This window comes from Hyperolius riggenbachi, chromosome 2 (genome assembly GCF_040937935.1).
Source record: "Hyperolius riggenbachi isolate aHypRig1 chromosome 2, aHypRig1.pri, whole genome shotgun sequence".
NCBI lineage: Eukaryota > Metazoa > Chordata > Amphibia > Anura > Hyperoliidae > Hyperolius > Hyperolius riggenbachi.
In genome coordinates this window covers 127,988,414-128,015,782 of record NC_090647.1, presented here as the reverse complement: position 1 = coordinate 128,015,782, position 27,369 = coordinate 127,988,414, and the positions used below count along the sequence as shown (strand labels likewise).

General features: G+C 43.0%; 1 protein-coding gene and 1 long non-coding RNA gene across 2 annotated transcripts in view; one reads left to right on the top strand and one right to left on the bottom strand.

The window, feature by feature from the left end:
- The window catches only part of BIN2 (bridging integrator 2), a 77,503-nt gene that overhangs the window by 6,837 nt on the left and 43,297 nt on the right, over positions 1-27,369 (bottom strand). Inside the window, exons 6-10 of the mRNA XM_068267374.1 lie at positions 25,433-25,540; positions 24,718-24,803; positions 14,867-14,942; positions 9,472-9,554; positions 5,511-6,643 (exon numbers count right to left, since the gene is read on the bottom strand). Coding sequence (XP_068123475.1) covers positions 5,511-6,643; positions 9,472-9,554; positions 14,867-14,942; positions 24,718-24,803; positions 25,433-25,540 — 1,486 coding nt within the window. The remainder of the gene's footprint in view (positions 1-5,510; positions 6,644-9,471; positions 9,555-14,866; positions 14,943-24,717; positions 24,804-25,432; positions 25,541-27,369) is intronic.
- Positions 1-27,369, top strand: part of LOC137545780 (uncharacterized) — a 107,788-nt gene that overhangs the window by 75,857 nt on the left and 4,562 nt on the right. The window contains exon 2 of the long non-coding RNA XR_011026102.1: positions 14,886-14,983. This is a non-coding gene — a long non-coding RNA (uncharacterized lncRNA). The remainder of the gene's footprint in view (positions 1-14,885; positions 14,984-27,369) is intronic.

The following is a 27,369-nucleotide window of genomic DNA, read 5'->3' as shown; positions in this document are numbered from 1 at the left end:
CTAGATCTGGTAATATAATACTAAGGTCGGGGCTTCATTGCCTAATGTAGAAATGGACACAACAACAACAACATTTGCATAGATCATCCAATAAATATCCAATAAAAATTATATATAAGATAAAAATTATAAAAAGATATAAAATTAATTGATACATATATAAAAATGAATAGTTACTTAAATTAGGAAAGAATACCTAAAAAGAAGATAAAAATGGGAGGGGGGTGGGAAAAAGGAAGGGGATATTAGGGGGGAAGGGGGGGGAACAAGAAGGGGGAGGAGAGCGGGGGTTTGGGAAATAAGGGAGTTGTTGACTGTCAACAGCTGTTTGGACTGACGATTTAGTATAAAGCCAATTATATGAACAAATTATATACAGTGCATATCATAAAACATATAAAAATTATAAAAATGTAATATAAAATATAGAAAGAATTAAGAGAGAGGACTAGTTAAAAAGTCTTAACGGAATGTGGATAGTAATAATTAATAGATTTTTTCTAAAACTTCGTTGAGACCCTCAGGAACTAGCGTCCTGAGGGTTTGGATCCAGTACATCTCCAATTTTTTCAGTTTGTCATAGGCCGCTGGTTCTGTTGCATTAATTTCATCTATTAGGGTGATGGTGAAGGTGCTGGGGTCCCCGTGGTGAATCTGGTGGAAGTGACGTGAAACACTGTGCAGGGGGAATTTGTTAAGAATATTTCTTTTGTGTTGGCCTATTCTGCTACGTGCCTCCTGTGTGGTTCTGCCTACGTACTGGAGACGGCAGGCACAAGAGATCAGATAAATGATGAATTTGGATTGGCAAGATATGCGTCTTTTTATACTATATTGGATACCAGTGGTGTTGGACATGAAAGTGGAGGTGTTCAGTACAAATGTACATGCTGCGCAACGGGTTTGGCTGCAGGACCATGATCCTGGCATCGGTGGATTGGAAACAGGTGTATGGTTAGTTTTATTGCAACGTAGTTTGCTGGGAGCTAAAAGGTTACGAAGGTTTGGGGCTCGTCTATATGTGATGAGGGGACGTGTGGGTAATATTGGTTTAAGGTATGGATCCTGGAGGAGAATTTCCCAGCGTTTTTGTAATATAGATTTTATGCCTTGATGTTCTTTGCAATATCTGGTTATAAATCTAGGTGGGGGGTTATTGGGGACATCGGTGCTGGGTATGTTCTGGGTGGTGGGGGGCGGTATTTTGGCTTTGTGTCTGGCATCGCGAATAAGTTTTTTAGGATATTTTCTATCTGAAAATTTCTTAGTTAGGATGTCGGATTGTATATTGTAATCGTGTGGGTCGGTGCAATTCCTGAAGATACGTTGAAACTGATTGTAGGGAGTATTCTGGGTCCAGGGGCGATGGTGAAAGCTGTTAAAATGTATGAAATTATTGGCATCTACGGTTTTAAAAAAGGTTTTTGTTTTGATTTTGTCATGTTCTATAAAGATGGTTAAGTCAAGAAAATCGATGGAGGTGGGGTGATGTTGGGAAGTGAAATGGAGGCCGGCTTTATTGCTGTAAAGCCGGCCTCCATTTCACTTCCCAACATCACCCCACCTCCATCGATTTTCTTGACTTAACCATCTTTATAGAACATGACAAAATCAAAACAAAAACCTTTTTTAAAACCGTAGATGCCAATAATTTCATACATTTTAACAGCTTTCACCATCGCCCCTGGACCCAGAATACTCCCTACAATCAGTTTCAACGTATCTTCAGGAATTGCACCGACCCACACGATTACAATATACAATCCGACATCCTAACTAAGAAATTTTCAGATAGAAAATATCCTAAAAAACTTATTCGCGATGCCAGACACAAAGCCAAAATACCGCCCCCCACCACCCAGAACATACCCAGCACCGATGTCCCCAATAACCCCCCACCTAGATTTATAACCAGATATTGCAAAGAACATCAAGGCATAAAATCTATATTACAAAAACGCTGGGAAATTCTCCTCCAGGATCCATACCTTAAACCAATATTACCCACACGTCCCCTCATCACATATAGACGAGCCCCAAACCTTCGTAACCTTTTAGCTCCCAGCAAACTACGTTGCAATAAAACTAACCATACACCTGTTTCCAATCCACCGATGCCAGGATCATGGTCCTGCAGCCAAACCCGTTGCGCAGCATGTACATTTGTACTGAACACCTCCACTTTCATGTCCAATACCACTGGTATCCAATATAGTATAAAAAGACGCATATCTTGCCAATCCAAATTCATCATTTATCTGATCTCTTGTGCCTGCCGTCTCCAGTACGTAGGCAGAACCACACAGGAGGCACGTAGCAGAATAGGCCAACACAAAAGAAATATTCTTAACAAATTCCCCCTGCACAGTGTTTCACGTCACTTCCACCAGATTCACCACGGGGACCCCAGCACCTTCACCATCACCCTAATAGATGAAATTAATGCAACAGAACCAGCGGCCTATGACAAACTGAAAAAATTGGAGATGTACTGGATCCAAACCCTCAGGACGCTAGTTCCTGAGGGTCTCAACGAAGTTTTAGAAAAAATCTATTAATTATTACTATCCACATTCCGTTAAGACTTTTTAACTAGTCCTCTCTCTTAATTCTTTCTATATTTTATATTACATTTTTATAATTTTTATATGTTTTATGATATGCACTGTATATAATTTGTTCATATAATTGGCTTTATACTAAATCGTCAGTCCAAACAGCTGTTGACAGTCAACAACTCCCTTATTTCCCAAACCCCCGCTCTCCTCCCCCTTCTTGTTCCCCCCCCTTCCCCCCTAATATCCCCTTCCTTTTTCCCACCCCCCTCCCATTTTTATCTTCTTTTTAGGTATTCTTTCCTAATTTAAGTAACTATTCATTTTTATATATGTATCAATTAATTTTATATCTTTTTATATTTTTTATCTTATATATAATTTTTATTGGATATTTATTGGATGATCTATGCAAATGTTGTTGTTGTTGTGTCCATTTCTACATTAGGCAATGAAGCCCCGACCTTAGTATTATATTACCAGATCTAGTCATGCTTACCACTGAGGTTACCATTCCTCAGTTAAGAATTTTTCAAACACAATTCCCTTTTTTTTTTTTTTTTTTTTTTTTTCTCTCCCTTCCCCTTCCCCGCCCAGCATTACATCACTAGTTACATCACTGGCCTGTCCACACTGTCCACATGGCAGTCCCTGATTGGCCCATACTCACCCAACACCTATTTAAGCTGCTATGGCTTGCTCTTTCATTACAGAGGCGCTTAATTTGAATCCTTGTGCAGATTGGTAAGTCACTTTGCTACATCTTTTGGAATCTTGACTCCTAGTTTGTATAATTATGCTTTACACATCCTTAGAGTGATACCAGCAAAACCTTTATTACCTTTAGTTTAGTCACTCCTTATCCAGGACAAATACCTGATACTGAATACACTATTATTTACTATTAAACACCCACTACTTCAATCCATATGCAGCACATGGATGTTGTATTAGGTCAGTTAAAGCAATCACTCATTTGCTGCAATTTCTCTGCATTGCCATGTTTGGCTATGGGTTGTTCCGAGATACATTTATTCTGAGAATTGTGTTATTAGTGACATACTGAATATACAAAATCCATAGTTTTGCATTTGAACTCAATTTATTGAGTTAATTGAGGGAACCATATGCATTACCATGTTGGGCTATGTATATGTGTTTTTCCAAGATACATTTATTCTGAAATTAATTAAATCATGGGCTTACCTTATATATTTAATCCATAGTTTTGCATTTGAACTCAGTTTATTATATTGAAATCACTATTTTTGAATATTATATAATAACACATTTGTGATTGTACGAGTGTATTCATACTTTGGTCTCTGGCATTTTCAGTTTGATACTCCTCCCTATATTGCCTGATGAAGCGGGGTTGAACCTGCGAAACGCGTTGCATTTCTTTTTGGAGTTCCTAATAAATGTGTTTGACTGTCTGAATCGCAGTCGTTGTCGTGTCTGCTTGAGGGAGGTAAGACCACCACTTCCTCCTTCAATTTTGCCATTTAAGTTGGTTTTTAAGCTCATTTAATCTAATCTTATACTTTTGGCGCCTCTGTTCATTGTATACAATTTTGAGTCCACCCTTGGTGGAGGGTTGCTACCCTTTCTTCCTGTCTACAGAGAGCGACTTCTTAATCCTGAGTGGGGTCAGGACAATCTCCCCACCTGCCTTTACAGTGGTTGCCTGCTGGTGACCCTGACTTGTGAGTATTTAGCAATACAAACTTATTGCCACCTTGTCCAGTACGAATTACACTATTGGGGCTCTTGGTGTTCCCTGTTTTTATGTTAATGAATTAGTTTACTTTTGGAAGGTAGAGTTAAACCTTAATCTGTATGATCCACCTTAACCCGCCACTGGCACTGATTCCATGTGCTCATACACATTTATATTCACAGGCAGCATTCCAAAAACTCCCTGTTACAACACCCTCTTTGCTAACAAGGATTTAACCTAGTTCATACAGGCCTGATTACATAGTATCTGGCACATTGACTTTCAAATGCAGCATTCCTCTAGTTATTTCATTTTCTTTATCTATGCCAGTCAGCTGCACAGTTCTTTGCAACACTCTTCATTATTCAGAGGAAGCAGTTTTGTTGAAAAACATACAATATATAACGTCTACTCAACATATTTTGTATTTTTAGTGTTATAAAATCTGAATTGAAGTGTTCCCAAAGCGAACCTCAGGTATGAAAGCAAATACTTTCCAATGGAGAGGCAAGCCTCTGGATCCTATAATGACTTCCCACGCCTTCCTCTGGTCCCCTCCCGCGAACGCGGACCCCTCTAAAGATTACCAACAAGGGCTTGTTGTCAATCACTTCCATCGTTTCTCATCCTCAGGCATAAGTGCGGTTACTCCTGTGCAGTAAGCCAGAGCCGTGCCAGAAGAGGAGTATGAGCCCAATGTGCAGGAGGGTCCAGGGCAGCGGACTGGAGGACAGGGTGTGAACATGTATAAGTCAAAACAAATTCCGGGTACAGCCCCTGTTGTACCTGGCCATATAACTGTGATTCCGGTTCTCTGAAGGATCCATTGGCTTCCCTCCCCTTAGATAAGTATTTGCTTTGTGTCCTTTTTGAAGGCTCAGGTTTTGAAGGCTCGACAACTGACCATGAATTGTAAGGTACAAAAAAATCCAAACTGGCCCTTAGCAGGGCTCATATTATAATGTCTCTATAACAGCCTTGGGCCAGCATTCGGTGAATCCAGAGGAAACACAAACAATACAATCTATATACAAATAGTGTCCTACTTACTTAATAACCAGCCATAATATGTGCATTGATGGGGTACAAATAGCTGTGAGTCATATAGATTAGAATAAACCACACGGTGTAGATATGCACTCCTCCCAAAATGTAAACAGATGTACACTTATGTAAAAGAGCATTTGATGGTATCGGCCTCATCCATACTATAGATTAGAATAAATAATTTATACCTGAATCAGAGGGTAGACTTCCAGCTACCGTATCATAGTTTCCAACAACCGGATTCTGGTTGACTTTGTCTGGAACATATGAGAGACAGCTATCAATCTGGTGGGCTGTGCTGTTGTTGACCGTCCCAGAGGAAGGTGTTTCGACTTGAGGAATACTTTTTACTTCAGAGGAAGCTTCATTACTGATGTTCTGTACTCCACAAGTAGAATCCTCTGGATTATGTTCTTTATTTCCAGTATCTGCTGCTTCCTTTAATTTTTGTATCTGATCATCTGGTTCACTCTCTCTTATGCTTACTGAGTTTCCCTGGAAATTCTCCTTGGGAGATTCTTGTGTTTTCTCTGAATTCTCCATCGTTACCTCTCCTGATTTCTCTCGGCTGGTGGCGGAAGAATCCCCATGTGCCGTGTCCCGTGGGTCTTCCTGCCTCTGCTGCACTATTTCTGTCTCTATTGCACTCTCTTTGTGAACTTGTGCCTTTGACAAGATCCCCTCATTAATTGTCTCTGGATTCTCTTGAGTAACATCATTTAAAAGGAACTTAATCCTTTCCCCAGATTCTCCATCTATTATGTCCCCGGACTCCTCCAGCTGCCTTGAGTCACCTACGCCTGGGTTAACGTGTTCATCTGTGTCTGTGATGGTTTCAGTTGTATGCTCTGTACTACCTTGTGTTTCCTTTTCTGTTAGCATTCCGTTATTCATTTCTGTTCCTTCTTCTGGCCTCTTATCTTCTAAAATCTCTGAAGTCTGGCCTGAAGGTTTTTCACTGTCATCCTGGATTACCTTTTCCAAACAACTTTCCTTTTCTTTGTCTTCTAGTGGGTCTTTCAAATCACTGTGATCCGGCGTTTCCAATAATGTGATCTCTGTGGTACCTGAAGTCTGCTTTCCAGATCCTTCAGGATCTTTGTCAGGCTCTACATCTGCATAAGTTGACACCTGCTCATTTGATGCAGAGGAAGTGCCATCTGTGTCAGGATCATGGCTGTCACTTGTGAGAGAAGACTGGGACCCATCCATATTCTTCTCTTTTCCTGCTGGTGACAAAGTTACTCCTGGGTCTATTGAAGACATAAAGAAGGAATTTGTAGAACTTATAGGAGATGAGATCATCAGGGAATTTCGTTTGCTGAAAGAAAAAGGAGAGAAAACGTTTGAAAACTATTTTTTTTTTTTGCAATTACACACAAGATATCTGTTCCCACCGACTGGCATAACAATAGGGCCTGCAGCCCCTGCTCCCGCGGGGGGGGCCCGGGCCCCCCCCTGGGGCCAGCTTGGGGCCGTTTTGGGGGGACTGGAGGGGTCGCAGCATGAGGGGAAAGCCATGGCCACACTTGGCGGGGAGGGGGGACGTCCCCCCCCCCTCACCTCGGTACTCTCCCCTCTGCGCTCCCCTCCAGCTTAAATTACTGTCTGGGCAGCGGCGGGCAGTGTCTGGGCAGCGGCAGCTACATACCTTCCGTGCGCTCGAGCGTGCCTCTCTCTAGTCTCTGACACGACATCCTGTTTATACAGAAAGTCGCGTCAGAGACTAGAGAGAGGATTGCACGCTGGAGCGCACGGAAGGTATGTAGCTGCCGCTGCCCAGACACTGCCCGCCGCTGCCCAGACAGTAATTTAACCTGGAGGGGAGCGCAGAGGGGAGAGCCCCGAGGTGAGGGGGGGGGCCGTCCCCCCTCCCTGCCGAGTGTGGCCATGGCTTTACCCTCATGCTGTAATAACCCCTCCAGCCCCCCAAAACGGCCCGAGCGGGGGGCCTGCTCAGAATTTCTACAGGGGGGCCCAGTGGGGCCTAGTTATGCCCCTGTTCCCACCAGCAGTGGGTTCGCTGCTTTGTGAGGAGGGAGAGGCTGGATTAAAGAGGAACTATAACTACATGTAGTAGAATGCACTAAATTATTCAGGATACCCACATTTACATTAAATATCCTGGCTCCAGCATCAGAAGCACTTTCTTCAGCCGTAAATTTGCTGTACAGGTAGTCCCCGACTTACAAACGCCTGACTTACGAACGACCCGCCAATACGAACGGCATGGATTCTCTGTTTCCATGGGAACAAGCCCCCCCAAATTTTTCAAACTGTACTTGTAGTTTTTGAGAAAATCGATTTTGAAAAATTCAAAGAAAAAATGGCATTTAAACTTGTATAAGCAGGTACAGAGGGCAGAGGTGACACAGAGGGGGACACTGGAGGCACAGGGGGGCACAGAGGAAGTACAGGGGGCAGAGATGGCACAGTGTTCCGACTTAAGAACAGATTCAGGTTAAGAACGAACCTACAGTCCCTATCTCGTTCATTAACCGAGGACTACCTGTATATTGGTATGTAGCCCTACCCTCCCACTGAGGCTTAAGGCCCATACACACGTCGGATTTTTGCGAACGACCCATCGTTTGAACGTTCCGCGGCAGATCGCTGAAAACCAGTCTTATCACCCGAACGATAGTCTGTACACACGCCAGATTTGACGGAACGACGGAACGTTCAAACGACGGGTCGTTCGCAAAAATCCGACGTGTGTATGGGCCTGTAGCCTAGGCTGTTTATTATGCGAATTCTCCCCTCCCCCAGAGGATTCTGGGAGACCAGAGATCTTTTCTGTTGACATTAGAAATCACCTGCCAGTACTAAAGCTGTTGCTGTCTGTGATGGATTTCACAAAGTAAACCAGGGAGAGGAAAGATTTTACAATGGGCAAACACTGACTAAATCATTTATAAATTAATATTGTAAAATAAAAAAGCAATTTTATTAATTGTGCTATTTTGCCTAAAGTTCCTCTTTAAATTATACAACACTTACAATGTGAAATGTGTCCTCTGTGTCATGCTTGAAAGGAAACTGGTTATTCAAAACTGTCATAGATGCAGTATTCAAGACTATGTATTTGGACATTAACTTTAATCAAAGCTGGAACTAAGCAGGTAAAAAGGGCAGCAATGTTGAAAGCCAAGATCAGCTTTTATAAATGGTAATTTAGCCGCCCGGAGGCACCTGTGGTTTATCGACGCTATTTACCATTTATAGAAATGTACAGCCTTTATTTATCTGTTTATAGCTGATATTTACCATTTATAGCCGCTAATTGCGGCTTTCAACATTGCCGCCTAAGAAGGTGAAAATATTGGGGGTAGAGTTAGTAGGCGGTGTTGAAGTGTGTGTGGGGGGTCCCTGGGGGTTAAGGCAGGGGTGTAGCAATAGGGGTTGCAGAGGTTGTGACCGCATCGGGGCCCTCCCTCAACTACAGTATTAGCTCTCTATTGGTCCTGTGCTCATAATTATCACTTCTACAGATGCTTTGAATAGTGTTAATCATTAACAAGCTGTTTCCCCTCCCCTTCTTGCACCTCTGACACTGTAGTTGCCATTGGCAGGTTTTGGTGCACGGTATCAATTGTTATGTATAGAGTGCTTTTGGGGCCCCATTGTAAAACTTGCATCGGGGACCACAGCTCCTTAGCTACGCTACTGGGTTTAGGTTAGGCACCGGGGGGCATTTAAGGTTAGGCACCACCAGAGGGGTCTTAGTGTTAGTCATCAGTAGAGGGTAGGTTCTGTGTGAGAGTTGGGTTATGTTAGGTCAAAGTAAAATATCGGTAAATATAACCAATATTTTACAATCATAAGTAGTAGAATATCCGTAATTTTACTGATATTCTACTAGCGGCTATCTCAGCTCCCTTTTTACTGGGTACCTTTTCTTACATGTACGCAGCTGGGAACGTGGATCCGAAAGAAAACTGACTGACTATTTACAAGATTTTAGAATAAAAAGATTTGTAATTTATCGCCTGCCAGGTGACAGAGAGAACATGCTTGTGAAACTTTAACATAAACATTACAGTATATACCAGCAGCTTAATATAGTATTCATGAATATAATATAATTATTATACTCTGTGAATATATCCTCAATTTGTGATAATTACATCATAAGTAATTAAAATGTACCTTTTAACTCCTTTAATGACAAAGACTTTGTTGGAATGTTGCTTCTCCAGTTTACTCATAACATCATATAGGTCATGGTTAAGCTGCAGGGGAGATTATAACATGAATATATTATTCTTAGTAGAAATAATATTCACCCAACTGGCAGTTACTGTGGAGTAAGAAGTGAGGCAACCACAGACACGTTTTTCAAGGGAAATTTGACTCTTAAAAATTCGTAAAAATGTCTATAAACATATCAGGGCTTCACAAAAGTTTTTGCAATACAATTTTATCAGAGGTTACATTTAGATTTGCAGCCAGTTATGAATTCCCCAAAACATTTGTAAGCACACACTGCATTTTCTAGCCTGGAATCTGTATTCATGATTTCAAAACAGATAGCCCTGGTATTTCCTTTTCCTGCATATCCTCCCAATGTTAAATACTATTCCCCACCAAACCTAACTTAACCAAACACTAAAACAAACCTTTTCCTGCCAAAAAACCTTGCATAACATCCCTAGTGCTAAATCCTATTCCTTGCCTAGACCTAGCATATTCCACCATGGTGCACTAATTGTCCAAATATACCATAGTCCCGCAGGCCTAAAAACTATTCCCCTTCTCCACCTAAAAACTAATATAATAAATACTAAACAAGGGTGTAACTAGTGGTTGGATAGTGTTTTGGTCAAGGGCTCCTCTGATGTAGAAGACCTGGGTTTAAATTGTGGCTGAAGCCAGTACCTATTCAGTAAGGAATCATTGGGCAAGACTTTCTAACAATGCAGGGTGTCCAATTGACTGAGTGTGCCCTTAGTGGCTGCAGCTCTCAGGCAATTTGGATAGGGCCCCCCCACCAGTGTTAAGACACCCTTCACCTCACAGATCTTAGCATTAGGTAGCCTATGTGCTCCCCCCACATAGCAGTATTATGTCGCAGTTACTCCCCTCATAAGAGTATTGTGTGGCCTTGCCCCCACTTTCCCCAAAAACCCATGTTATTGGGTAGCCTCTGTACCCTCCCCCAAGATACAGCAGGCCAGCAGTAGTTCGGTGTAGTACAGCACACTTCCTTGTGGCTCCTGTCTCTGCATGTCATGTGACATGCATTGGGAGTTGCAAGGAGATGGAAGCTGTATGGAGCGTGGCTGCACTGAACAGAAGAGAGTGAGGGACTGTCCCATCTCTGGAAGCAAGTACAGTACTGCCACTTCTGTACAAGTCAGAACAGGAGCGGGACCACTTAGCCCTCGGGCCCCCCCAGACACTGGAGGTCCCAGGAGCTATTGTTATGCCATTGATGCTCAGTACCGTGTTTCCCCAGAAATATGACAGGATCTTAAAGAAAACCTATACTTAAACCTATACTGAAAAAAAGTTCCCCTGGGGGTTACTCACCTCAGTAGGGGGAAGCCTCTGGACCCTATCGAGGCTTCCCCCATCCTCCTGTGTCGCACGGCGATCTCGCTGCAGCCCCCGGAATGCACGGGCAACAAATCCGACAGTCTGTGCAATATTTACCTTTTCAGGCTCCAGTGGTTGCGGCTCTTCTGCCGGAGAGACTTGCGCCTGCGTAGTAGAGTGGCCCGACGGAGATCGGCTATTTTCGCCTATCTCCGTGGGAAGAGTGGATACTGCACCTGCGCTGGAGCCAAAAGGTAAATATTTACATCGCCGCCGCTCCGGGAGGATTTTCTCCGACGCCGTGGGACCGAGGAGGACGGGGAAGCCTCAATAGGATCCGAAGGCTTCCCCCACCCAAAGTGAGTACCCCCCAGGGGAGTTTTTTTCATTACAGATTTTCTTTAAATAAATGTTTACTCCAAAAGATGCAGTAGGGCTTATTTTCAGGGATGTCTTATTTTTTCATGAACAACCATCTGCATTTATTCTTGAACAAAGGCATTAAAACAAAACATTAATTCAAACATTAATTCAAATGTGAATCCCTCCACTGGCATCCTATCCAGTCCAGAATCAGATTCAAGATACTGTGTCTGGCCTACAAATCTGTCCACAAAACCTGCGCAACCTACAGTTCCAATCTTACCCAGAGGTACACACCTAGCTGCTCACTCCGCTCCTCCAATGAAAATCACCTGACTGCCCCCCGCATCACCCAATCCCATGCAAGCCTCCAGGACTTCTCAAGAGCTGCTCCAACGCTATGGAACTCCCTACCTCCCCCATTAGGGTTTCCCCCTCCTTCATTATCTTCAAGAAGACCCTCAAAACTCACCTTTTTACTCTGGCCTACCCCCCCTCACTAGTGATTTAAACCCACAGCTGAACTCTGGTCCCCTACCTTTTGTGTCCCCACCTCTCCCTCTAGATTGTAAGCCTTCAGGCAGGGTCCTCCTCACGTCTCCTACCTGATCACGCACCTCTATTACCGTACACCCATCCTATGGATCTTAGTGAACTCGACTTGCCTAATCTCCATGCTCCATCCAGTGACTGACTAAGCATTACCTGGTACTCATACTGTGCTGCGTGATCTGGTTTGCATGTATTCTTGTATTGTCTTATTGCTGTATGTCACCCCTAAATATTGTCTGTAACCTTAACTAATGTCCAGCGCTGCGTAATATGTTGGCGCTTTATAAATACAATAAATAAATAAATGTAGTCATATTATTACATTCTGGAACATCATCATAAGTCTCCTAACCATGAAATTATTGAGACTCTATTTCCATTTTCCATGCACAACAATCTACATTTACCAAGAGCCCTGCACTTGCTAACCGTTGTTGTGTTGGATCTTTTGAGTGCAATTCTTTCGAAGGAAGTTTAAAAAAGTGTGTCAAAAATGGGCATCCGCTATAGTGCTATAGCTATTATTAGTTGTCTGAGGGCATTATTAGTTGCCCAGCAGAGGAGGGTCCTGTGTGAGAGTAGGGAGAGGTTAGGTCATAGTGAAACATGGGCAATTACCGATATTTCACTATACCAATTAAGTAGTAGAATATTATTAAATATACCAATATTCTACTGCCGCTATTTTATGCGCCCTTCATCAAATTTTTGGAGGGTTTACGCTGCGCCCAAATAAGCTTGTAGGGATTTTAAATATACACCTTTTGGAGGTGTCTGCAATTCTTGGCGAAGGGTCAGTCTCTCAGCAGGACAGTATTCTATTGCCAATTGATTTGACATTTAACAGGTATACCGTAGCTGCCTGGACTTTACTTTTTTATAAAGTGTAACTAGGGCTTATTTTTGGAGCAGGACTTATATTTCAAGCATCCTTATATTTCCTAAAAAATCATGCTAGGTCTTATTTTTAGGGAAACAGCGTTTTATCCCCTCTATCGCTAAAACTAAGCATAATCTCCTGTGTCGTCTCACACAAACACTGCTCTACAATACCCCTACGTATCCCTAACCCACTGTCCTCCAAAATATTAATTTCCAGAAGCCTGAAGATGCAATTGAGGAGAAGAGCCCCACTTTATAGAGAACCTGTATCAAACATATCAAAGCTGAGATTGTATAGCCAAGTGTGTAGTCTCAAGCCATGGAACTGTTTGTGGGCCTGTTAGTTTTCTGTGTTAAGCAGGGCCATGCAGAGGATTATCAAGGGGGTGGTGCTCAAATTTGAAAAAAAAGGCCCCTATCAATGGTTCTAAATTGTGTATATAATACCCCCTCACCAGAAAGCAGTATTGGGCAGTCTGTGCCCCTTCCAGCTTGGGGAGAAAAGGCTCATAGGATGCCCCTGCACCATTGATGCACCAGGTGTAGTATTTTGCCCCCCTCCCCCCTGATTTTTTTTACCTCTAAACCTAGGTGAGTCTAAAGGTGGCCACTAACGGTCCAATTTCTAGCAAAAAATCGTTTGAGCAATCAGAAATTCTGATCGGATTGCTTGTAAATAATCTCAATTGATGGGCACGATTACGAACGATTACAAAAATAGTCGTCCAACTGGATTTTTGTCAAACCAAAATTTGGATTTTCTAGTTGGTTGTGATAGATAGGAAGCAAAGATTGGTTCGTTGATGGTGTAGTGAACGATTTTTCTTCCGATCAGAATTTCTTATCGCTCAAACGATTTCTCGCTATAAATTGGATCATTAATGGCCTCCGTTATAGTCCAGAGCGCCTTGTATTCTGAAAAATATGGTGTCCACCCTCCCTTTTGTAAGTTTCTTTTGAATCTTCAATTGCAAAGGAAGGAGGCAAAGCCTACAATCCTTTATGCCCACTGCTAGGGTGGAGAAGCGCTTTGGACACCCCTTGGCCTGGTAAGGTTCCTGGTAACAAGGGGTAAGGGTTTATGGAGCTAGCTGATTACTCCTATAATGGAGTGTGTAAACCCACTCTGGCTGAATTAGATACAGTGGTGTTCCTAAAACAAACCCTCAAATATCTAAGCTAGGTCTCTAATTACTGGATAAAGATAGTCATCTATTTTAAATATTTGTAGTACATTTATTTGCAAATAGCGCTATGCAAATAAAATTTATAGTAATAAAATGTAGTAATGATGCAGTTTACAAGCAACAAAGTAAAAAATAAAAATAATGAAGATTTTAAAGGACAACTGTAGCGAGAGAGATATGGAGACTCCTATTTGTATTTCCTCTTAAACGATACCAGGTCCCTGGCAGCCCTGCTGACCTATTTGGCTGCAGTATAGTTTGAATAACGCCATAAACAAGTATGCAACTAATCTTTTCAGATCTGACAATATTGTCAGAAACACCTGATATGCTGCATGCTTGCTCCGGGTCTATGGCTAAAAGTATTAGAGGAATAGGATCAGCAGGACAGCCAGGAAACTGGTATTGCTTAAAAGGAAATAAATATGACAGCCTCCATATCCTTATCATTTCAATTGTCCTTTAAGGCCTAGTGCACACCAGAGCGGTTCTGCTGCGGTTTGCGATCCGCTTGCGGGTGCGGATCCGCTAGGGTAATGTATTTCAATGGGCTGGTGCACACCAGAGCGGGAGGCGTTTTGCAGAAACGCATACTCCCGGGCTGCTGCAGATCTTGGATTGCGGATGCGTTTCTGCCTCAATGTTAAGTATAGGAAAAACGCAAACCGCTCTGAAAAACGGCACTTCAGAGTGGTTTGCCAGGCGTTTTTTGTTACAGTAGCTGTTCAGTAACAGCTTTACTGTAACAATACATGAAATCTACTACACCAAAAACGCTTCACAATACCGCAAAATGCTAGCTGAAACACTACAGAAAAAGAAGAAAAAGCGTTTCAAAATCTGCTAACATTTTGCGGATCTGCTAGCGGTTTTTGGTGTGCACCAGGCCCTAGGAAAAGGAAGACTGGCTCTATACACAAGGTTATTCATGAAATAGCAGCTAGCTAGAAACCAGCAGATAGCTGTGTGTGGTAAATGTTATACTTTACTATTTGATTATATGGTGTAACTTAAGTTTCTACCTTACTCATCTCCTTGTAGAAGACATCTCTTAAATTAGATATATTCTGGAAAATAGTCACATAACATCCAACTCGACTGCAAGGGAAAAAGAGAGAAGAAAGAAAAAGAAAACATAAGTAAGCTTAACTACTACTTTCAGTAAAAAATATACAAAAGGGCTGGAACCCGCTACAGTGCTTTTTTGAGCGTTTAGGAAGCGATTTAAATCACTAGCGCTTTCCCTAAACGCTCTGCCAATGTAAATACTGTATATTCCGGCGTATAAGACGACCCCCCAACTTTTCCAGTTAAAATATGCTGTGCCTATAAAACACGCCTCTTTCACCCTTCTGGCCCACCCTTGTATCCTTTTTACCTCCTTCTCTGCCTCTCAGATCTCGCACATGTGCGCCTGCGCCGCTTCACTACAGTCCTCAGCAGCAAGATCTGAGAGTTGGTAACAGGGTAGGGCGTATCACCTGGCGTCAATGACACCCAGCGTATAAGACACATCAAATAATCAAATAAGACTACTTTTTAACCCTTGAAAATCATCTGAAAAGTCAGGGGTCCTGACTTTTCAGATGATTTTCAAGGGTTAAAAAGTAGTCTTATACGCCAGAATATATAGTAAATGTAGCAAATTACACAGTAGCGATTGCAATTAGCAAAATCGTGATCACAGAACATGCAGTATTTTGGAAGCGTTTGCGCTTCAATGCAAAGTATTGAAGTGCTGGCAAATCACTGATGAATCTCTACACATAGTGATTTGAGTGCGATTTTAAATGACTGCAAACTGTAAAAAAAATTATGATTTATTAAAAGGACCAATCAGAATTAAAATCGCTGATCACAAATCGCTACACAATCGCTGGTAAAAAGCTTACACTTTTTAAAATCGCTTTCAAAAGCCCCGGGAAACGCTCATGAAATCGCTTACAAAACGCTAATGAAAAATGCTAGTGATTGAGCTAGCGATTTGCGATTTGTAGTGGGTTCCAGGCCTCACATGCTAAGGGCCATATGCTATTCACTTTTTCTCTTAAGTTTTCGTCTAGATGATATTTTCACACCTTGCAATAAAATGCCTATTAAACCACCAGCAAGCTAGAAAATACTAAACATTATTTAAAAAAAAATATATATATATTTTTTTACTTACCCAGGGCTTCCTCCAGCCCCATAAGCACTTCTGAGTCCTTCGCCATCCTCACACGTGCCTCTCTTAGCCTCTGGCGCGCAGCTCCCCGGACGATCTTGCTCCTGCATATCTCCCGCGCTGAATGGAATAGCAGGGCTACGGGAAGATGGCGCCCGAAGCCCTGTACTGGAGACACAAATAGTCTCCAGTACAGGGCTTCGGACGCCATCTTCCCGTAGCCCTGCTCTGCCTGCCGAACACTATGCAAGCTGGAGCGGGGCTGCGGGCTATGAACTGGCGCGGCGTCTATTAGACGCCATGGCCAGTTGCAATCGGACGGTGGCCAGAGAGGCCGGGACGTCCCACGGCTAAAAGCAGGATGTTTCCCGGGAAATCGCTCAGCCTGGGACAGGGGACCCTGAATCCGGGACGCGTCCCGGCTAAAGCGGGACATCTGGTCACCATAGTACATTGCACATACAGTATACATTTTTGTATTTGTTCTTTTTACTTAGATATGGCTGCTGATGCCAGATTGACAGCCTGTAGTGTAAACAGACAGCTGATAAAAAAAAATATCCATTACTACAGAAAAAGTGTAGGATCGACACTTTGGTTCAATAAATATTATTTTACTTTACAAAGAGATACCTCTATGGCAGACAAATTCGACAGAACACCGTGCTGTGGTGCTACTGCCTCAAGCACTTAGCTTTTTGTTTGCAATGTAATTGTTCACCTGACCAGTAGATGTCAGCAATGGTTTAAAAGCCAAAGGAGGAGAAACATACAGGAATACTAAAACACAAGAAATACAAGTACAGTATAATCCAACTTTACTTTTCAACCCCTTTACACTGAACTGTCAAATAAAAACAAAAATAATTCTTAATTTTTGTGTAAAAGGTGTGGTGATGGCTGGCTTTCAGGTGCCTCTCAGGTAAATGACTTATCTGAAGTAGTGAATGGATAGTGTACAGGTTAAGGGCTCTGCCTCTAACACAAACAGACCTGAGTTTGAATCCCAGCACTTTCTGTTCTGTAAGTCTGCACCTCTTCAGTAAGGAGACCTTGGTCAAGACTCCCTAACACTGCTACTGCGTATAGAGTGTGTCCTAGTGGCTGCAGTTCTGGTGATTTGAGTCCACCAGGGAAAATGCCCAATATAAATGTTATTTGTCTTGAAGCAGACAAGCTAATAAACACCAAGCAGGCATGTGATGGTTTTGTAAGAATATGAATTAAAGGACAACTGAAGTGAGAAGAATAAGGAGGCTGCCATATTTACTTCCTTTTAAGCAATACCATTTGCCCTGCAGCCCCATTGATCTATTTGGGTGCAGTAGTGTTTGAACTACACCAGAAACAAGCATGTGGCTAATCTTGTCAGATCTGACAATAATGTCAGAAACACCCGATCTGATGCATGCTTGTTCCGGGTCTATGGCTAAAAGTATTAGTGGCAGAGGATCAGCAGGATAGCCAGGCAACTGGTATTGTTTAAAAGGCAGTAAATATGGCAGCCTCCGTATCCCTTTTACTTCAGTTGCCCATTAATGTTGCACTGTATAATTTCCCCTTGGGGACAGCTCCCTACTCCAGAAACAAAGGAGGTAGAAATACATAAAATCACGTGACCACAGGTTCTACATAAAAAGTATGGTATCTCTAGGGAATTATTTTTAAATTTACTGACAGGTCAGGTTTTGTCATGAGGCTAGGATAACTCACGAAGGAGTTGCTTCACTAAAGAAAACAGCGCACGTAACCTCCTGTTACTCGCGCTAATTCCACAGCGTGCTTTAAATGTAATGGGCTGCATGCTATTGGCCGCGTAGCGCGTGTAATAACAGGAGTGCACACTGTGCTGCAGGTAGTGCAGCATAGCGAGCGCTAGTAACTTACGCTGTATCCCCACACTCTGATTGGCCCAATAGGCTGCCTGTCACTTGACTAGCACTCGCTATGCTGCACTACCCGCAGCATAGCGTGCACTTCTGGGATTACGCGTACTACTCGGCCAATAGCGCACGTAGCGTGCAGCACATTGCATTTAAAGCACGCTGTGGAAATAGTGCAAGTAAAAGGAGGTTATTTTCTTTAGTGAATCAACCCCAAAGGAGGTTAAAACGGTCTGATTCATAGATTCATAGAACGGAGTAACGGACATGTCATGAATAGGGTTGACTTACTAAAGACACAATTGGTGCATTTATATAGCGCGTTACACAATTTGCGTAAGCCGCTATGTAAATGGCGTAAATGCCTGTAAGCTAAACATGTGCTATCTGCACACATTAAGTTTAACATTCTTTAGTTAATAACCCCACTGTTCTGTCCGGTGTTGGTTGCAGTGATGGAAACCAAAGTTTCGATTTTTTGGGATACATTCCGGACAGGTGACAGCTAGCGATCTATAACATGTCCATTGCAATGACACAACGGAACTGTGGGTCATGCTATGGATGGTAATAGGGCATCCAATATCACTGTTTGTGGCATGGACCCATGATAGCTTGAATCCCGCCTTATTTTTCTTGTATCCAAAAGTAAGCGTTACATTGTTTTTTTTGCCAATGGACCTGTAGGGCTTAGTTAGGCAAGGGAGATACCGTATTTTAGTTCTAGCTTGTGTTCATATCAGACTGGGCAGAAATAATTTACTTTTAATTTTTCCAATAAAAGTAGCTTTGTGTGTATGTAAGTACAGTGGGTTGCAAAAGTATGCGGCCCCCTTGAAGTTTTCCACATTTTGTTACATTACTGCAACAAACATGCATCAATTTTATTGGAATTCCATGTGAAAGACCAATACTATGTGGTGTACATGTGAGAAGTGGAACGAAAATCATACATCATTCCAAACATTTTTTACAAATAAATAACTGCAAAGTGGGGTGTGCGTAATTATTCGGCCCCCTGAGTCAATACTTTGTAGAACCACCTTTTGCTGCAATTACAGCTGCCAGTCTTTTAGGGTATGTCTCTACCAGCTTTGCACATCTAGAGACTGAAATCCTTGCCCATTCTTCTTTGCAAAACAGCTCCAGCTCAGTCAGATTAGATGGACAGCGTTTGTGAACAGCAGTTTTCAGATCTTGCCACAGAATCTCGATTGGATTTAGATCTGGACTTTGACTGGGCCATTCTAACACATATATATGTTTTGTTTTAAACCATTCCATTGTTGACTGGCTTTATTTTTAGGGTCATTGTCCTGCTGGAAGGTGAACCTACGCCCCAGTCCAGGGGCGTAGCAATAGGGGGTGCAGAGGTAGCGACCGCATCGGGGCCCTTGGGCCAGAGGGGCCCCGAAGGGTCCACCCTCTATCACAGTATTACCTCTCTATTGGTCCTGTGCTGGTAATAATCACTTCTATAGATGCTTTGAATAGTAGTAATCCTTAACACACTGTTCCCCAACCCCTTCTTGCACCTCTGACACTGGGGTATTCCTTGGCAGGTTTTGGTGCGCTGTATCAATTGTTATGTATAGAGTGCTTGGGGGGGCCCCATGTAAAACTTGCACCGGGGCCCACAGCTCTTTAGCTACGCCACTGCCCCAGTCTCAAGTCTTTTGCAGTCTCCAAGAGGTTTTCTTCCAAGTTTGCTCTGTATTTGGCTCCATCCATCTTCCCATCAACTCTGACCAGCTTCCCTGTCCCTGCTGAAGAGATGCACCCCCCGAGCATGATGCTGCCACCACCATATTTGACAGTGGGGATGGTGTGTTCAGAGTGATGTGCAGTGTTAGTTTTCTGCCACGCATAGCGTTTTGCATTTTGGCCAAAAAGTTCCATTTTGGTCTCATCTGACCAGAGCACCTTCTTCCACATCGTTGCTGTGTCCCCCACATGGCTTGTGGCAAACTGCAAACGGGACTTCTTATGCTTTCTGTTAACAGTGCCTTTTTTCTTGCCACTCTTCCATAAAGGCCAACTTTGTACAGTGCATGACTAATAGTTGTCCTATGGACAGAGTCTACCACCTGAGCTTTAGATCTCTGCAGCTCGTCCAGAGTCACCATGGGCCTCTTGATTGCATTTCTGATCAGCGTCCTCCTTGTTCGGCCTGTGAGTTTAGGTGGATGGCCTTGTCTTGGTAGGTGTACAGTTGTGCCATACTCCTTCCATTTCTGAATGATCGCTTGAAAAGTGCTCCGTGGGATGTTCAAGGCTTTGGAAATCTTTTTGTAGCCTAAGCCTGCTTTAAATTTCTCAATAACTTGATCCCTGACCTGTCTTGTGTGTTCTTTGGACTTCACAGTGTTGTTGCTCCCAATATTCTCTTAGGCAACCTCTGAGGCCCTCACAGAGCAGCTGTATTTGTACTGACATTAGATTACACACAGGTGCACTCTATTTAGTCATTAGCACTCATCAGGCAATGTCTATAGGCAACTGACTGCACTCAGATCAAAGGGGGGCGAATAATTACGCACACACCACTTTGCAGTTATTTATTTGTAAAAAATGTTTGGAATCATGTATGATTTTCATTCCACTTCTCATGCGTACACTACTTTGTGTTGGTCTTTCATGTGAAATTCCAATAAAATTGATTCATGTTTGTGGCAGTAATATGACAAAATGTGGAAAACTTCAAGGGGGCCGAATACTTTTGCAACCCACTGTAATTAAAGTAAAACTTGGTGCTAAAAAAAAGCTAACCTTTAGGGGGTTACATGTCAACATACTCCCCCCTCTCTCCCCCTCTCCCCCCCAGGAGAAGCACCCTCCATTCCCCAGTCCTTCTGTTCAGTATATACTGGCTGCTTGGTACCATAAGCTTTGGTGCTAGAATTGCCAAAGTGGTGCTATTTATTGTGAGGAGAAATGTATGCAGGATTTGGGTGATAAGGATCTGCGTCTGCCCTAGCAACAGGCACGGTAGGCTGCTGCTCTCCCCCACCGCTGCCAGAGCTTCTCCATTGGGGTCTCGCCTCCACTGCCGCCAGAGCCTTCACAGGCACAACATAGGCTCAGGAGCTGCTTCACCTGATGCAGGCACTGCTCTGTGGGCCCTCCACAGGAAGCATCCAGGCCCTCCACAGAGGAACCTTGGCGAGGCCATCCTGGCTACCGGGGCCCTGCTCCAACAACCGAGTGCTGCCACCTTTTCCCACGGGGTCTGCCAGGCTTAAGTAATCCAGCATCTGGCAGGGGCCCACCGAACTGGCACCTACTGGCACCTTGCCGCACAGTGCCTGAGCAGCAGCTGCAGATCTGACGCGGCCTGCCAGGTGGGACATTTGAATGGACTGGGTTGCGCTGCAATCTTGGGGGGTCCTGCCTTCCACTGCTTTCTTTCTCACTGTCTACTATCGCTCCTTTTCTTTTTCTTTTTCTCCTTCTCTCTCACCACCTGCATTTTCCAAGACATGTGGTGGGGTATCTGTGATTGCTGCAGAGCAGTGAGCGCCACACAGAGTGTAGCAAGCAGCTCCGCTCGACATAGCACTCAGACGGACCCATCTAGCTTAAGTTTTGTGTAATGTGCAACGTGTAAATTTTTGTATATCTCTGAAACGACCTTTTGTTTTTTCTATGATTCTGCTGTTACCGTACCATCACCGACCCTGTATGTGCCAAAAATAATTCCGTGTACAACCCCTGTTGTACTTGGCGAAATAAATGATTCTGATTCTGATAAGGAGCTGAAAGTTAGAAATCCCATGAAAGGACTTAAAGTGAAATTCAGCTTTCCTTACAAATAAACATTGCAATCCCTTCAGGTTAGTGTTGCATGTAATGTCATGTATAATTTCAAATTGCTTAATTTCTATATCTGAATTCAGCTGCTATTCCCTGACTTTAATCTGATGTGTTTAGTTAATTACTCCTGAAGGAACGGGGTACCTGGCAGGGGTGCCTCTAGCCATTTTGTCACTCCAGGGAGAGAAAACCTGTGCCCCCCCTGCCCCCCCCCCCCCCCCCCCCCCGTGCCACCATGCCCCCATGAAAATAATCGTAATGTGGCAGCGCTTCACCAGAAAATAACCGTAAAGCAGCAATGTTTCACCAAAATGTAATCGTAATGCGGCAGAGTTTTATCAGAAAATAATCATAATGGGGCAACTGTCTCTCTCTCCTACGAGGCTGCGCTGAGGCTGGCTGCCAGTCAGTGCCTGAGTCACAGACACACTCTACTGAGGCTTTCCTCGAGGTCCTTCTGCCGCCTGGATGAGTGTCTGTGTGTGGCAAGGGGGACGGTGCCACATGTCTGGGGGAAGCTGCCACGCAGAGCCAAGGGGCAGGACGGGGGCACAGTCTGGGCAGCAGGAGCCAAAATGCCCTGGTGACTTCTGGTTGGCTGGCAGGGGACGGAGTTAGAGGTGGCACTGCACGAGGTATACATTGTACCCGTAAGGGCTGCTGCTATGGAGAAGGGGCCGGACTAGAGAAGGAGGAGTGGAAAGAGCAGTGTTGAACACTGCTTCTATTGGCCAGGAGCAGAAGGGGGGTGTGTAAAGGCGGCAATGGGGGCTTGCTGGCTCAGGCACGGCGAGCTTGTGGTGCCAGCCAGTGAATAAATAAGCTTAATGAATGGTGTTGTATAGAAGTAGCGTTGGGTGGCCGCGGTCCTGCTGCAGCGCCTTTCCCCACCATGCCGCCCCAGGCCAATGCTTGTACTGCCTATCCCTTAAGGCGCCCCTGGTACCTGGGCGGTCTGTATGCAAAACTAGTGCAACACAGAGTACAGATTGCTGACAGCAAGAGAAGTCCACCTTATAGGGCTTATAGTCAAGGGACACGGTACATGATGAGATAAACATGTGTATGTACAGCGCCAAACATATTAATAACTAGCTGTCTTCCTTTTTTCTTTTACTGCCTGAAAGAGTTAACCTATAGGCATGCAAGTGACAGTTTCGCTCTTGTCGGACGTTGTTGGATTATAGCGTAACACTCATAGTTACATAGTTACTATGTTACTATGTAACTATGTAACTATGATTCAGCCTCAATGTTAAGTATAGCAAAGTGGAAAATCGCTCTGAAAAGCACAAGATTGGAGCAATTTTACAAGCGTTTTTGTTACAGAAGCTGTTCAGTTGCAGCTGTACTGTAATAAAAAACGCTACACCAAAACACTCCCCAAATCATTAGGAACATGCCTAGAATCACCTCGAAAAATCACTTCAAAAAGCACATAGCGTTTGCAATTACGCTAGCGCTTTTTGGTGTGTAATGGCCCTTACAGCCACAAAACTTTTCCTGGTAGAGAACAACTTCTGAGGGCAGGGGAGAGATAAAAAGTCAATAGTTCATATACAGTGGCTTGCAAAAGTATTCGGCCCCCTTGAAGTTTTCCACATTTTGTCATATTACTGCCACAAACAAGCATCAATTTTATTGGAATTCCACATGAAAGACCAACACAAAGTGGTGTACAGGTGAGAAGAGGAACGAAAATTATACATGATTCCAAACATTTTTTTTTTTACAAATAAATAACTGCAAAGTGGGGTGTGCATAATTATTCAGCCCCCTTTGGTCTCAGTGCCAGCAGTTGCCCATAGACATTGCCTGATGAGTGGTAATGACTAAATAAAGTGCACCTGTGTGTAATCTACTGTCAGTACAAATACAGCTGCTCTGTGAGGGCCTCAGAGGTTGTCTAAGAGAATATTGGGAGCAACAACATCATGAAGTCCAAAGAACACACCAGACAGGTCAGGGATAAAGTTATTGAGGAATTTAAAGCAGGCTTAGGTTACAAAAAGATTGCCTTGAACATCCCACGGAGCACTGTTCAAGCGATCATTGAGAAATGGAATGAGTATGGAACAACTGTAAACCTACCAAGACAAGGCCGTCCACCTAAACTCACAGGGAGAGCGCTGATCAGAAATGCAGTCAAGAGGCCCATGGTGACTCTGGACGAGCTGCAGAGATATACAGCTCTGGGCCAAAATGCAAAACGCTATGTGTGGCGGAAAACTAACACTGAACATCACTATGAACACACCATCCCCACTGTCAAATATGGTGGTGGCAGCATCATGCTCTGGGGGTGCTTCTCTTCAGCAGGGACAGGGAAGCTGGTCAGAGTTGATGGGAAGATGGATGGAGCCAAATACAGGGCAATCTTGGAAGAAAACCTCTTGGAGTCTGCAAAAGACTTGAGACTGGGGCAGAGGTTCACCTTCCAGCAGGACAACGACCCTAAACATAAAGCCAGGGCAACAATGGAATGGTGTAAAACAAAACATATCCATGTGTTAGAATGGCCCAGTCAAAGTCCAGATCTACGGTAAATCCAATCGAGAATCTGTGGCAAGATCTGAAAACTGCTGTTCACAAACACTATATATCTAATCTGACTGAGCTGGAGCTGTTTTACCAAGAAGAATGGGCAAGGATTTCAGTCTCTAGATGTGCAAAGCTGGTAGAGACATACCCTAAAAGACTGGCAGCAGTAATTGCAGCAAAAGGTGGTTCTACAAAGTATTGACTCAGGGGGCTGAATAATTTTGCACACTCCACTTTGCAGTTATTTATTTAAAAAAAATGTTTGGAATCATGTATGATTTTCGTTCCACTTCTCACGTGTACACCACTTTGTATTGGTCTGTCACGTGGAATTCCAATAATATTGATTCATGTTTGTGGCAGTAATGTGACAAAATGTGGAAAACTTCAAGGGGGCCGAATACTTTTGCAAGCCACTGTATTTGTGTTTTGGGCAGTGGGGCACCATATCTGAGCACTGTATCTAGTTTACCTGCTGTATAACCCTGGCAATTCCTCCCTCAACTCTTTGTTCAGTTCTTCAAAGATCAGCTGTGCTTTATTAAACTCTTCTTCTGCCTGTTAAAAAAGAAAGCAAAATCAATATATTTTTGTTTGTGAGCACTTGCGCTCACAGAGGTTGAGAAAACTACCTTGCAACTCAGTTTGCAACTGAAAGTAGAAATGTGTGTAATGTGCTTATTTGTACTGGTTTAGTAGAATTATCAATTTATTTTTACTTTCCATTTTTAATCAAATAAAATTTCATTGAGGTGTTCATTATTGATAGTATTGCGCACATATTGGTTCCCAGAAGTTGTGCTATAACAAATAATGCTCAATAAATAAATGAATAATGCAGTATCACACTGTGTTAACCATCTGCTAAAACAGGAAGTTGTGAATCAGGGTGATGCCATTTATTACCTTTAGGTAAAGAGCAATCTTTCAAATCAATATACAGGCCTTTGACAAACTTGCTTTCTTTCTGATTCATTTCCTGCATTAATTAAATCTAAATAACGCAATGCATGGAAATATTAGTATTTATAGTTCTAATTACTTGTAATTTTTTCAACCCATAATTATGAATAATTCAATATGTACTTGTTGGGCTTACTCTATGCTGCTAGTGTGAGAATTTGTGTTCTAGTTATATAAACTAAAGTAAGTCTGGTACATGATGTACAGATGGGTTTCATACTTACCTTTGCAATTTTTGCCTCGTCTTTCTTCTTGGCATTCTGAAGAGCCTCCAAGTGATGTCTTGCACTGTCGTAATCTACCAGTTTTCTCCCTCTCTTTGCTATTCTCTCCTAAAGGGTGACAAAATGGAAATATTACATATAATTTTATTATAACAAGGCGACTTGAGAGAAGGACGAGGGGTAATACTATAGGAGCCTTATGGTTTAAACTTTAATAAGGTGACCCGTTTAATAAGGGGGCCCACATGTTTTCATTCTCACCCTGTAAATAGGTGAATAAAGTCACTTATTTATTTACTATATTCATTTATTTACTATAAAATAGTAATAAGTTATGTAAAAACAATTATTTTCTTGATTTGTACTGTTTTTAGCAGAAGTACGGCAGTTAGGGAAATCAAACATTTCCAACAGGTTTAGTTAGAATGTATTATTGCATTTTCTAGTTAAAATGCTGTTGGTGAAATAAGTTCAAAGCTTCTTTTAAAGAACAACTATCAAAGTTAACTAAAATTCTAAATGCCACACATACAGGTCCTTCTCAAAAAATTAGCATATTGTGATAAAGTTCATTATTTTCTGTAATGTACTGATAAACATTAGACTTTCATATATTTTAGATTCATTACACACAGCTGAAGTAGTTCAAGCCTTTTATTGTTTTAATATTGATGATTTTGGCATACAGCTCATGAAAACCCAAATTTCCTATCTCAAAAAATTAGCATATTTCATCCGACCAATAAAAGAAAAGTGTTTTTAAAACAAAAAAAGTCAACCTTCAAATAATTATGTTCAGTTATGCACTCAATACTTGGTCGGGAATCCTTTTGCAGAAATGACTGCTTCAATGCGGCGTGGATGGAGGCAATCAGCCTGTGGCACTGCTCAGGTGTTATGGAGGCCCAGGATGCTTCGATAGCGGCCTTAAGCTCATCCAGAGTGTTGGGTCTTGCATCTCTCAAGTTCCTCTTCACAATATCCCACAGATTCTCTATGGGGTTCAGGTCAGGAGAGTTGACAGGCCAATTTAGCACACTAATACCATGGTCAGTAAACCATTTACCAGTGGTTTTGGCACTGTGAGCAGGTGCCAGGTCGTGCTGAAAAATAAAATCTTCATCTCCATAAAGCTTTTCAGCAGATGGAAGCATGAAGTGCTCCAAAATCTCCTGATAGCTAGCTGAATTGACCCTGCTCTTGATAAAACACAGTGGACCAACACCAGCAGCTGACATGGCACCCCAGACCAACACTGACTGTGGGTACTTGACACTGGGCTTCAGGCATTTTGACATTTCCCTCTTCCCAGTCTTCCTTCAGACTCTTACACCTTGATTTCTGAATGAATTGCAAAAGTTGCTTTTATCTGAAAAAAGTACTTTGGACCACTGAGCAACAGTCCAGTGCTGCTTCTCTGTAGCCCAGGTAAGGCGCTTCTGCCGCTGTTTCTGGTTCAAAAGTGGCTTGACCTGGGGAATGCGGCACCTGTAGCCCATTTCCTGCTCACGCCTGTACACGGTGGCTCTGGATGTTTCTACTCCAGACTCAGTCCACTGCTTCCGCAGGTCCCCCAAGGTCTGGAATCGGTCCTTCTCCACAATCTTCCTCAGGGTCCGGTCACCTCTTCTCGTTGTGCAGCGTTTTTTGCCACACTTTTTCCTTCCCACAGACTTTTCACTGAGGTGCCTTGATACAGCACTCTGGGAACAGCCTATTCGTTCAGAAATGTCTTTATGTGTCTTACCCTCTTGCTTGAGGGTGTCAATGATGGCCTTCTGGACAGCAGTCAGGTCGGCAGTCTTACCCATGATTGCGGTTTTGAGTAATGAACCAGGCTGGGAGTTTTTAAAAGCCTCAGGAATCTTTATGCAGGTGTTTAGAGTTAATTAGTTGATTCAGATGATTAGGTTAATAGCTCGTTTAGAGAACCTTTT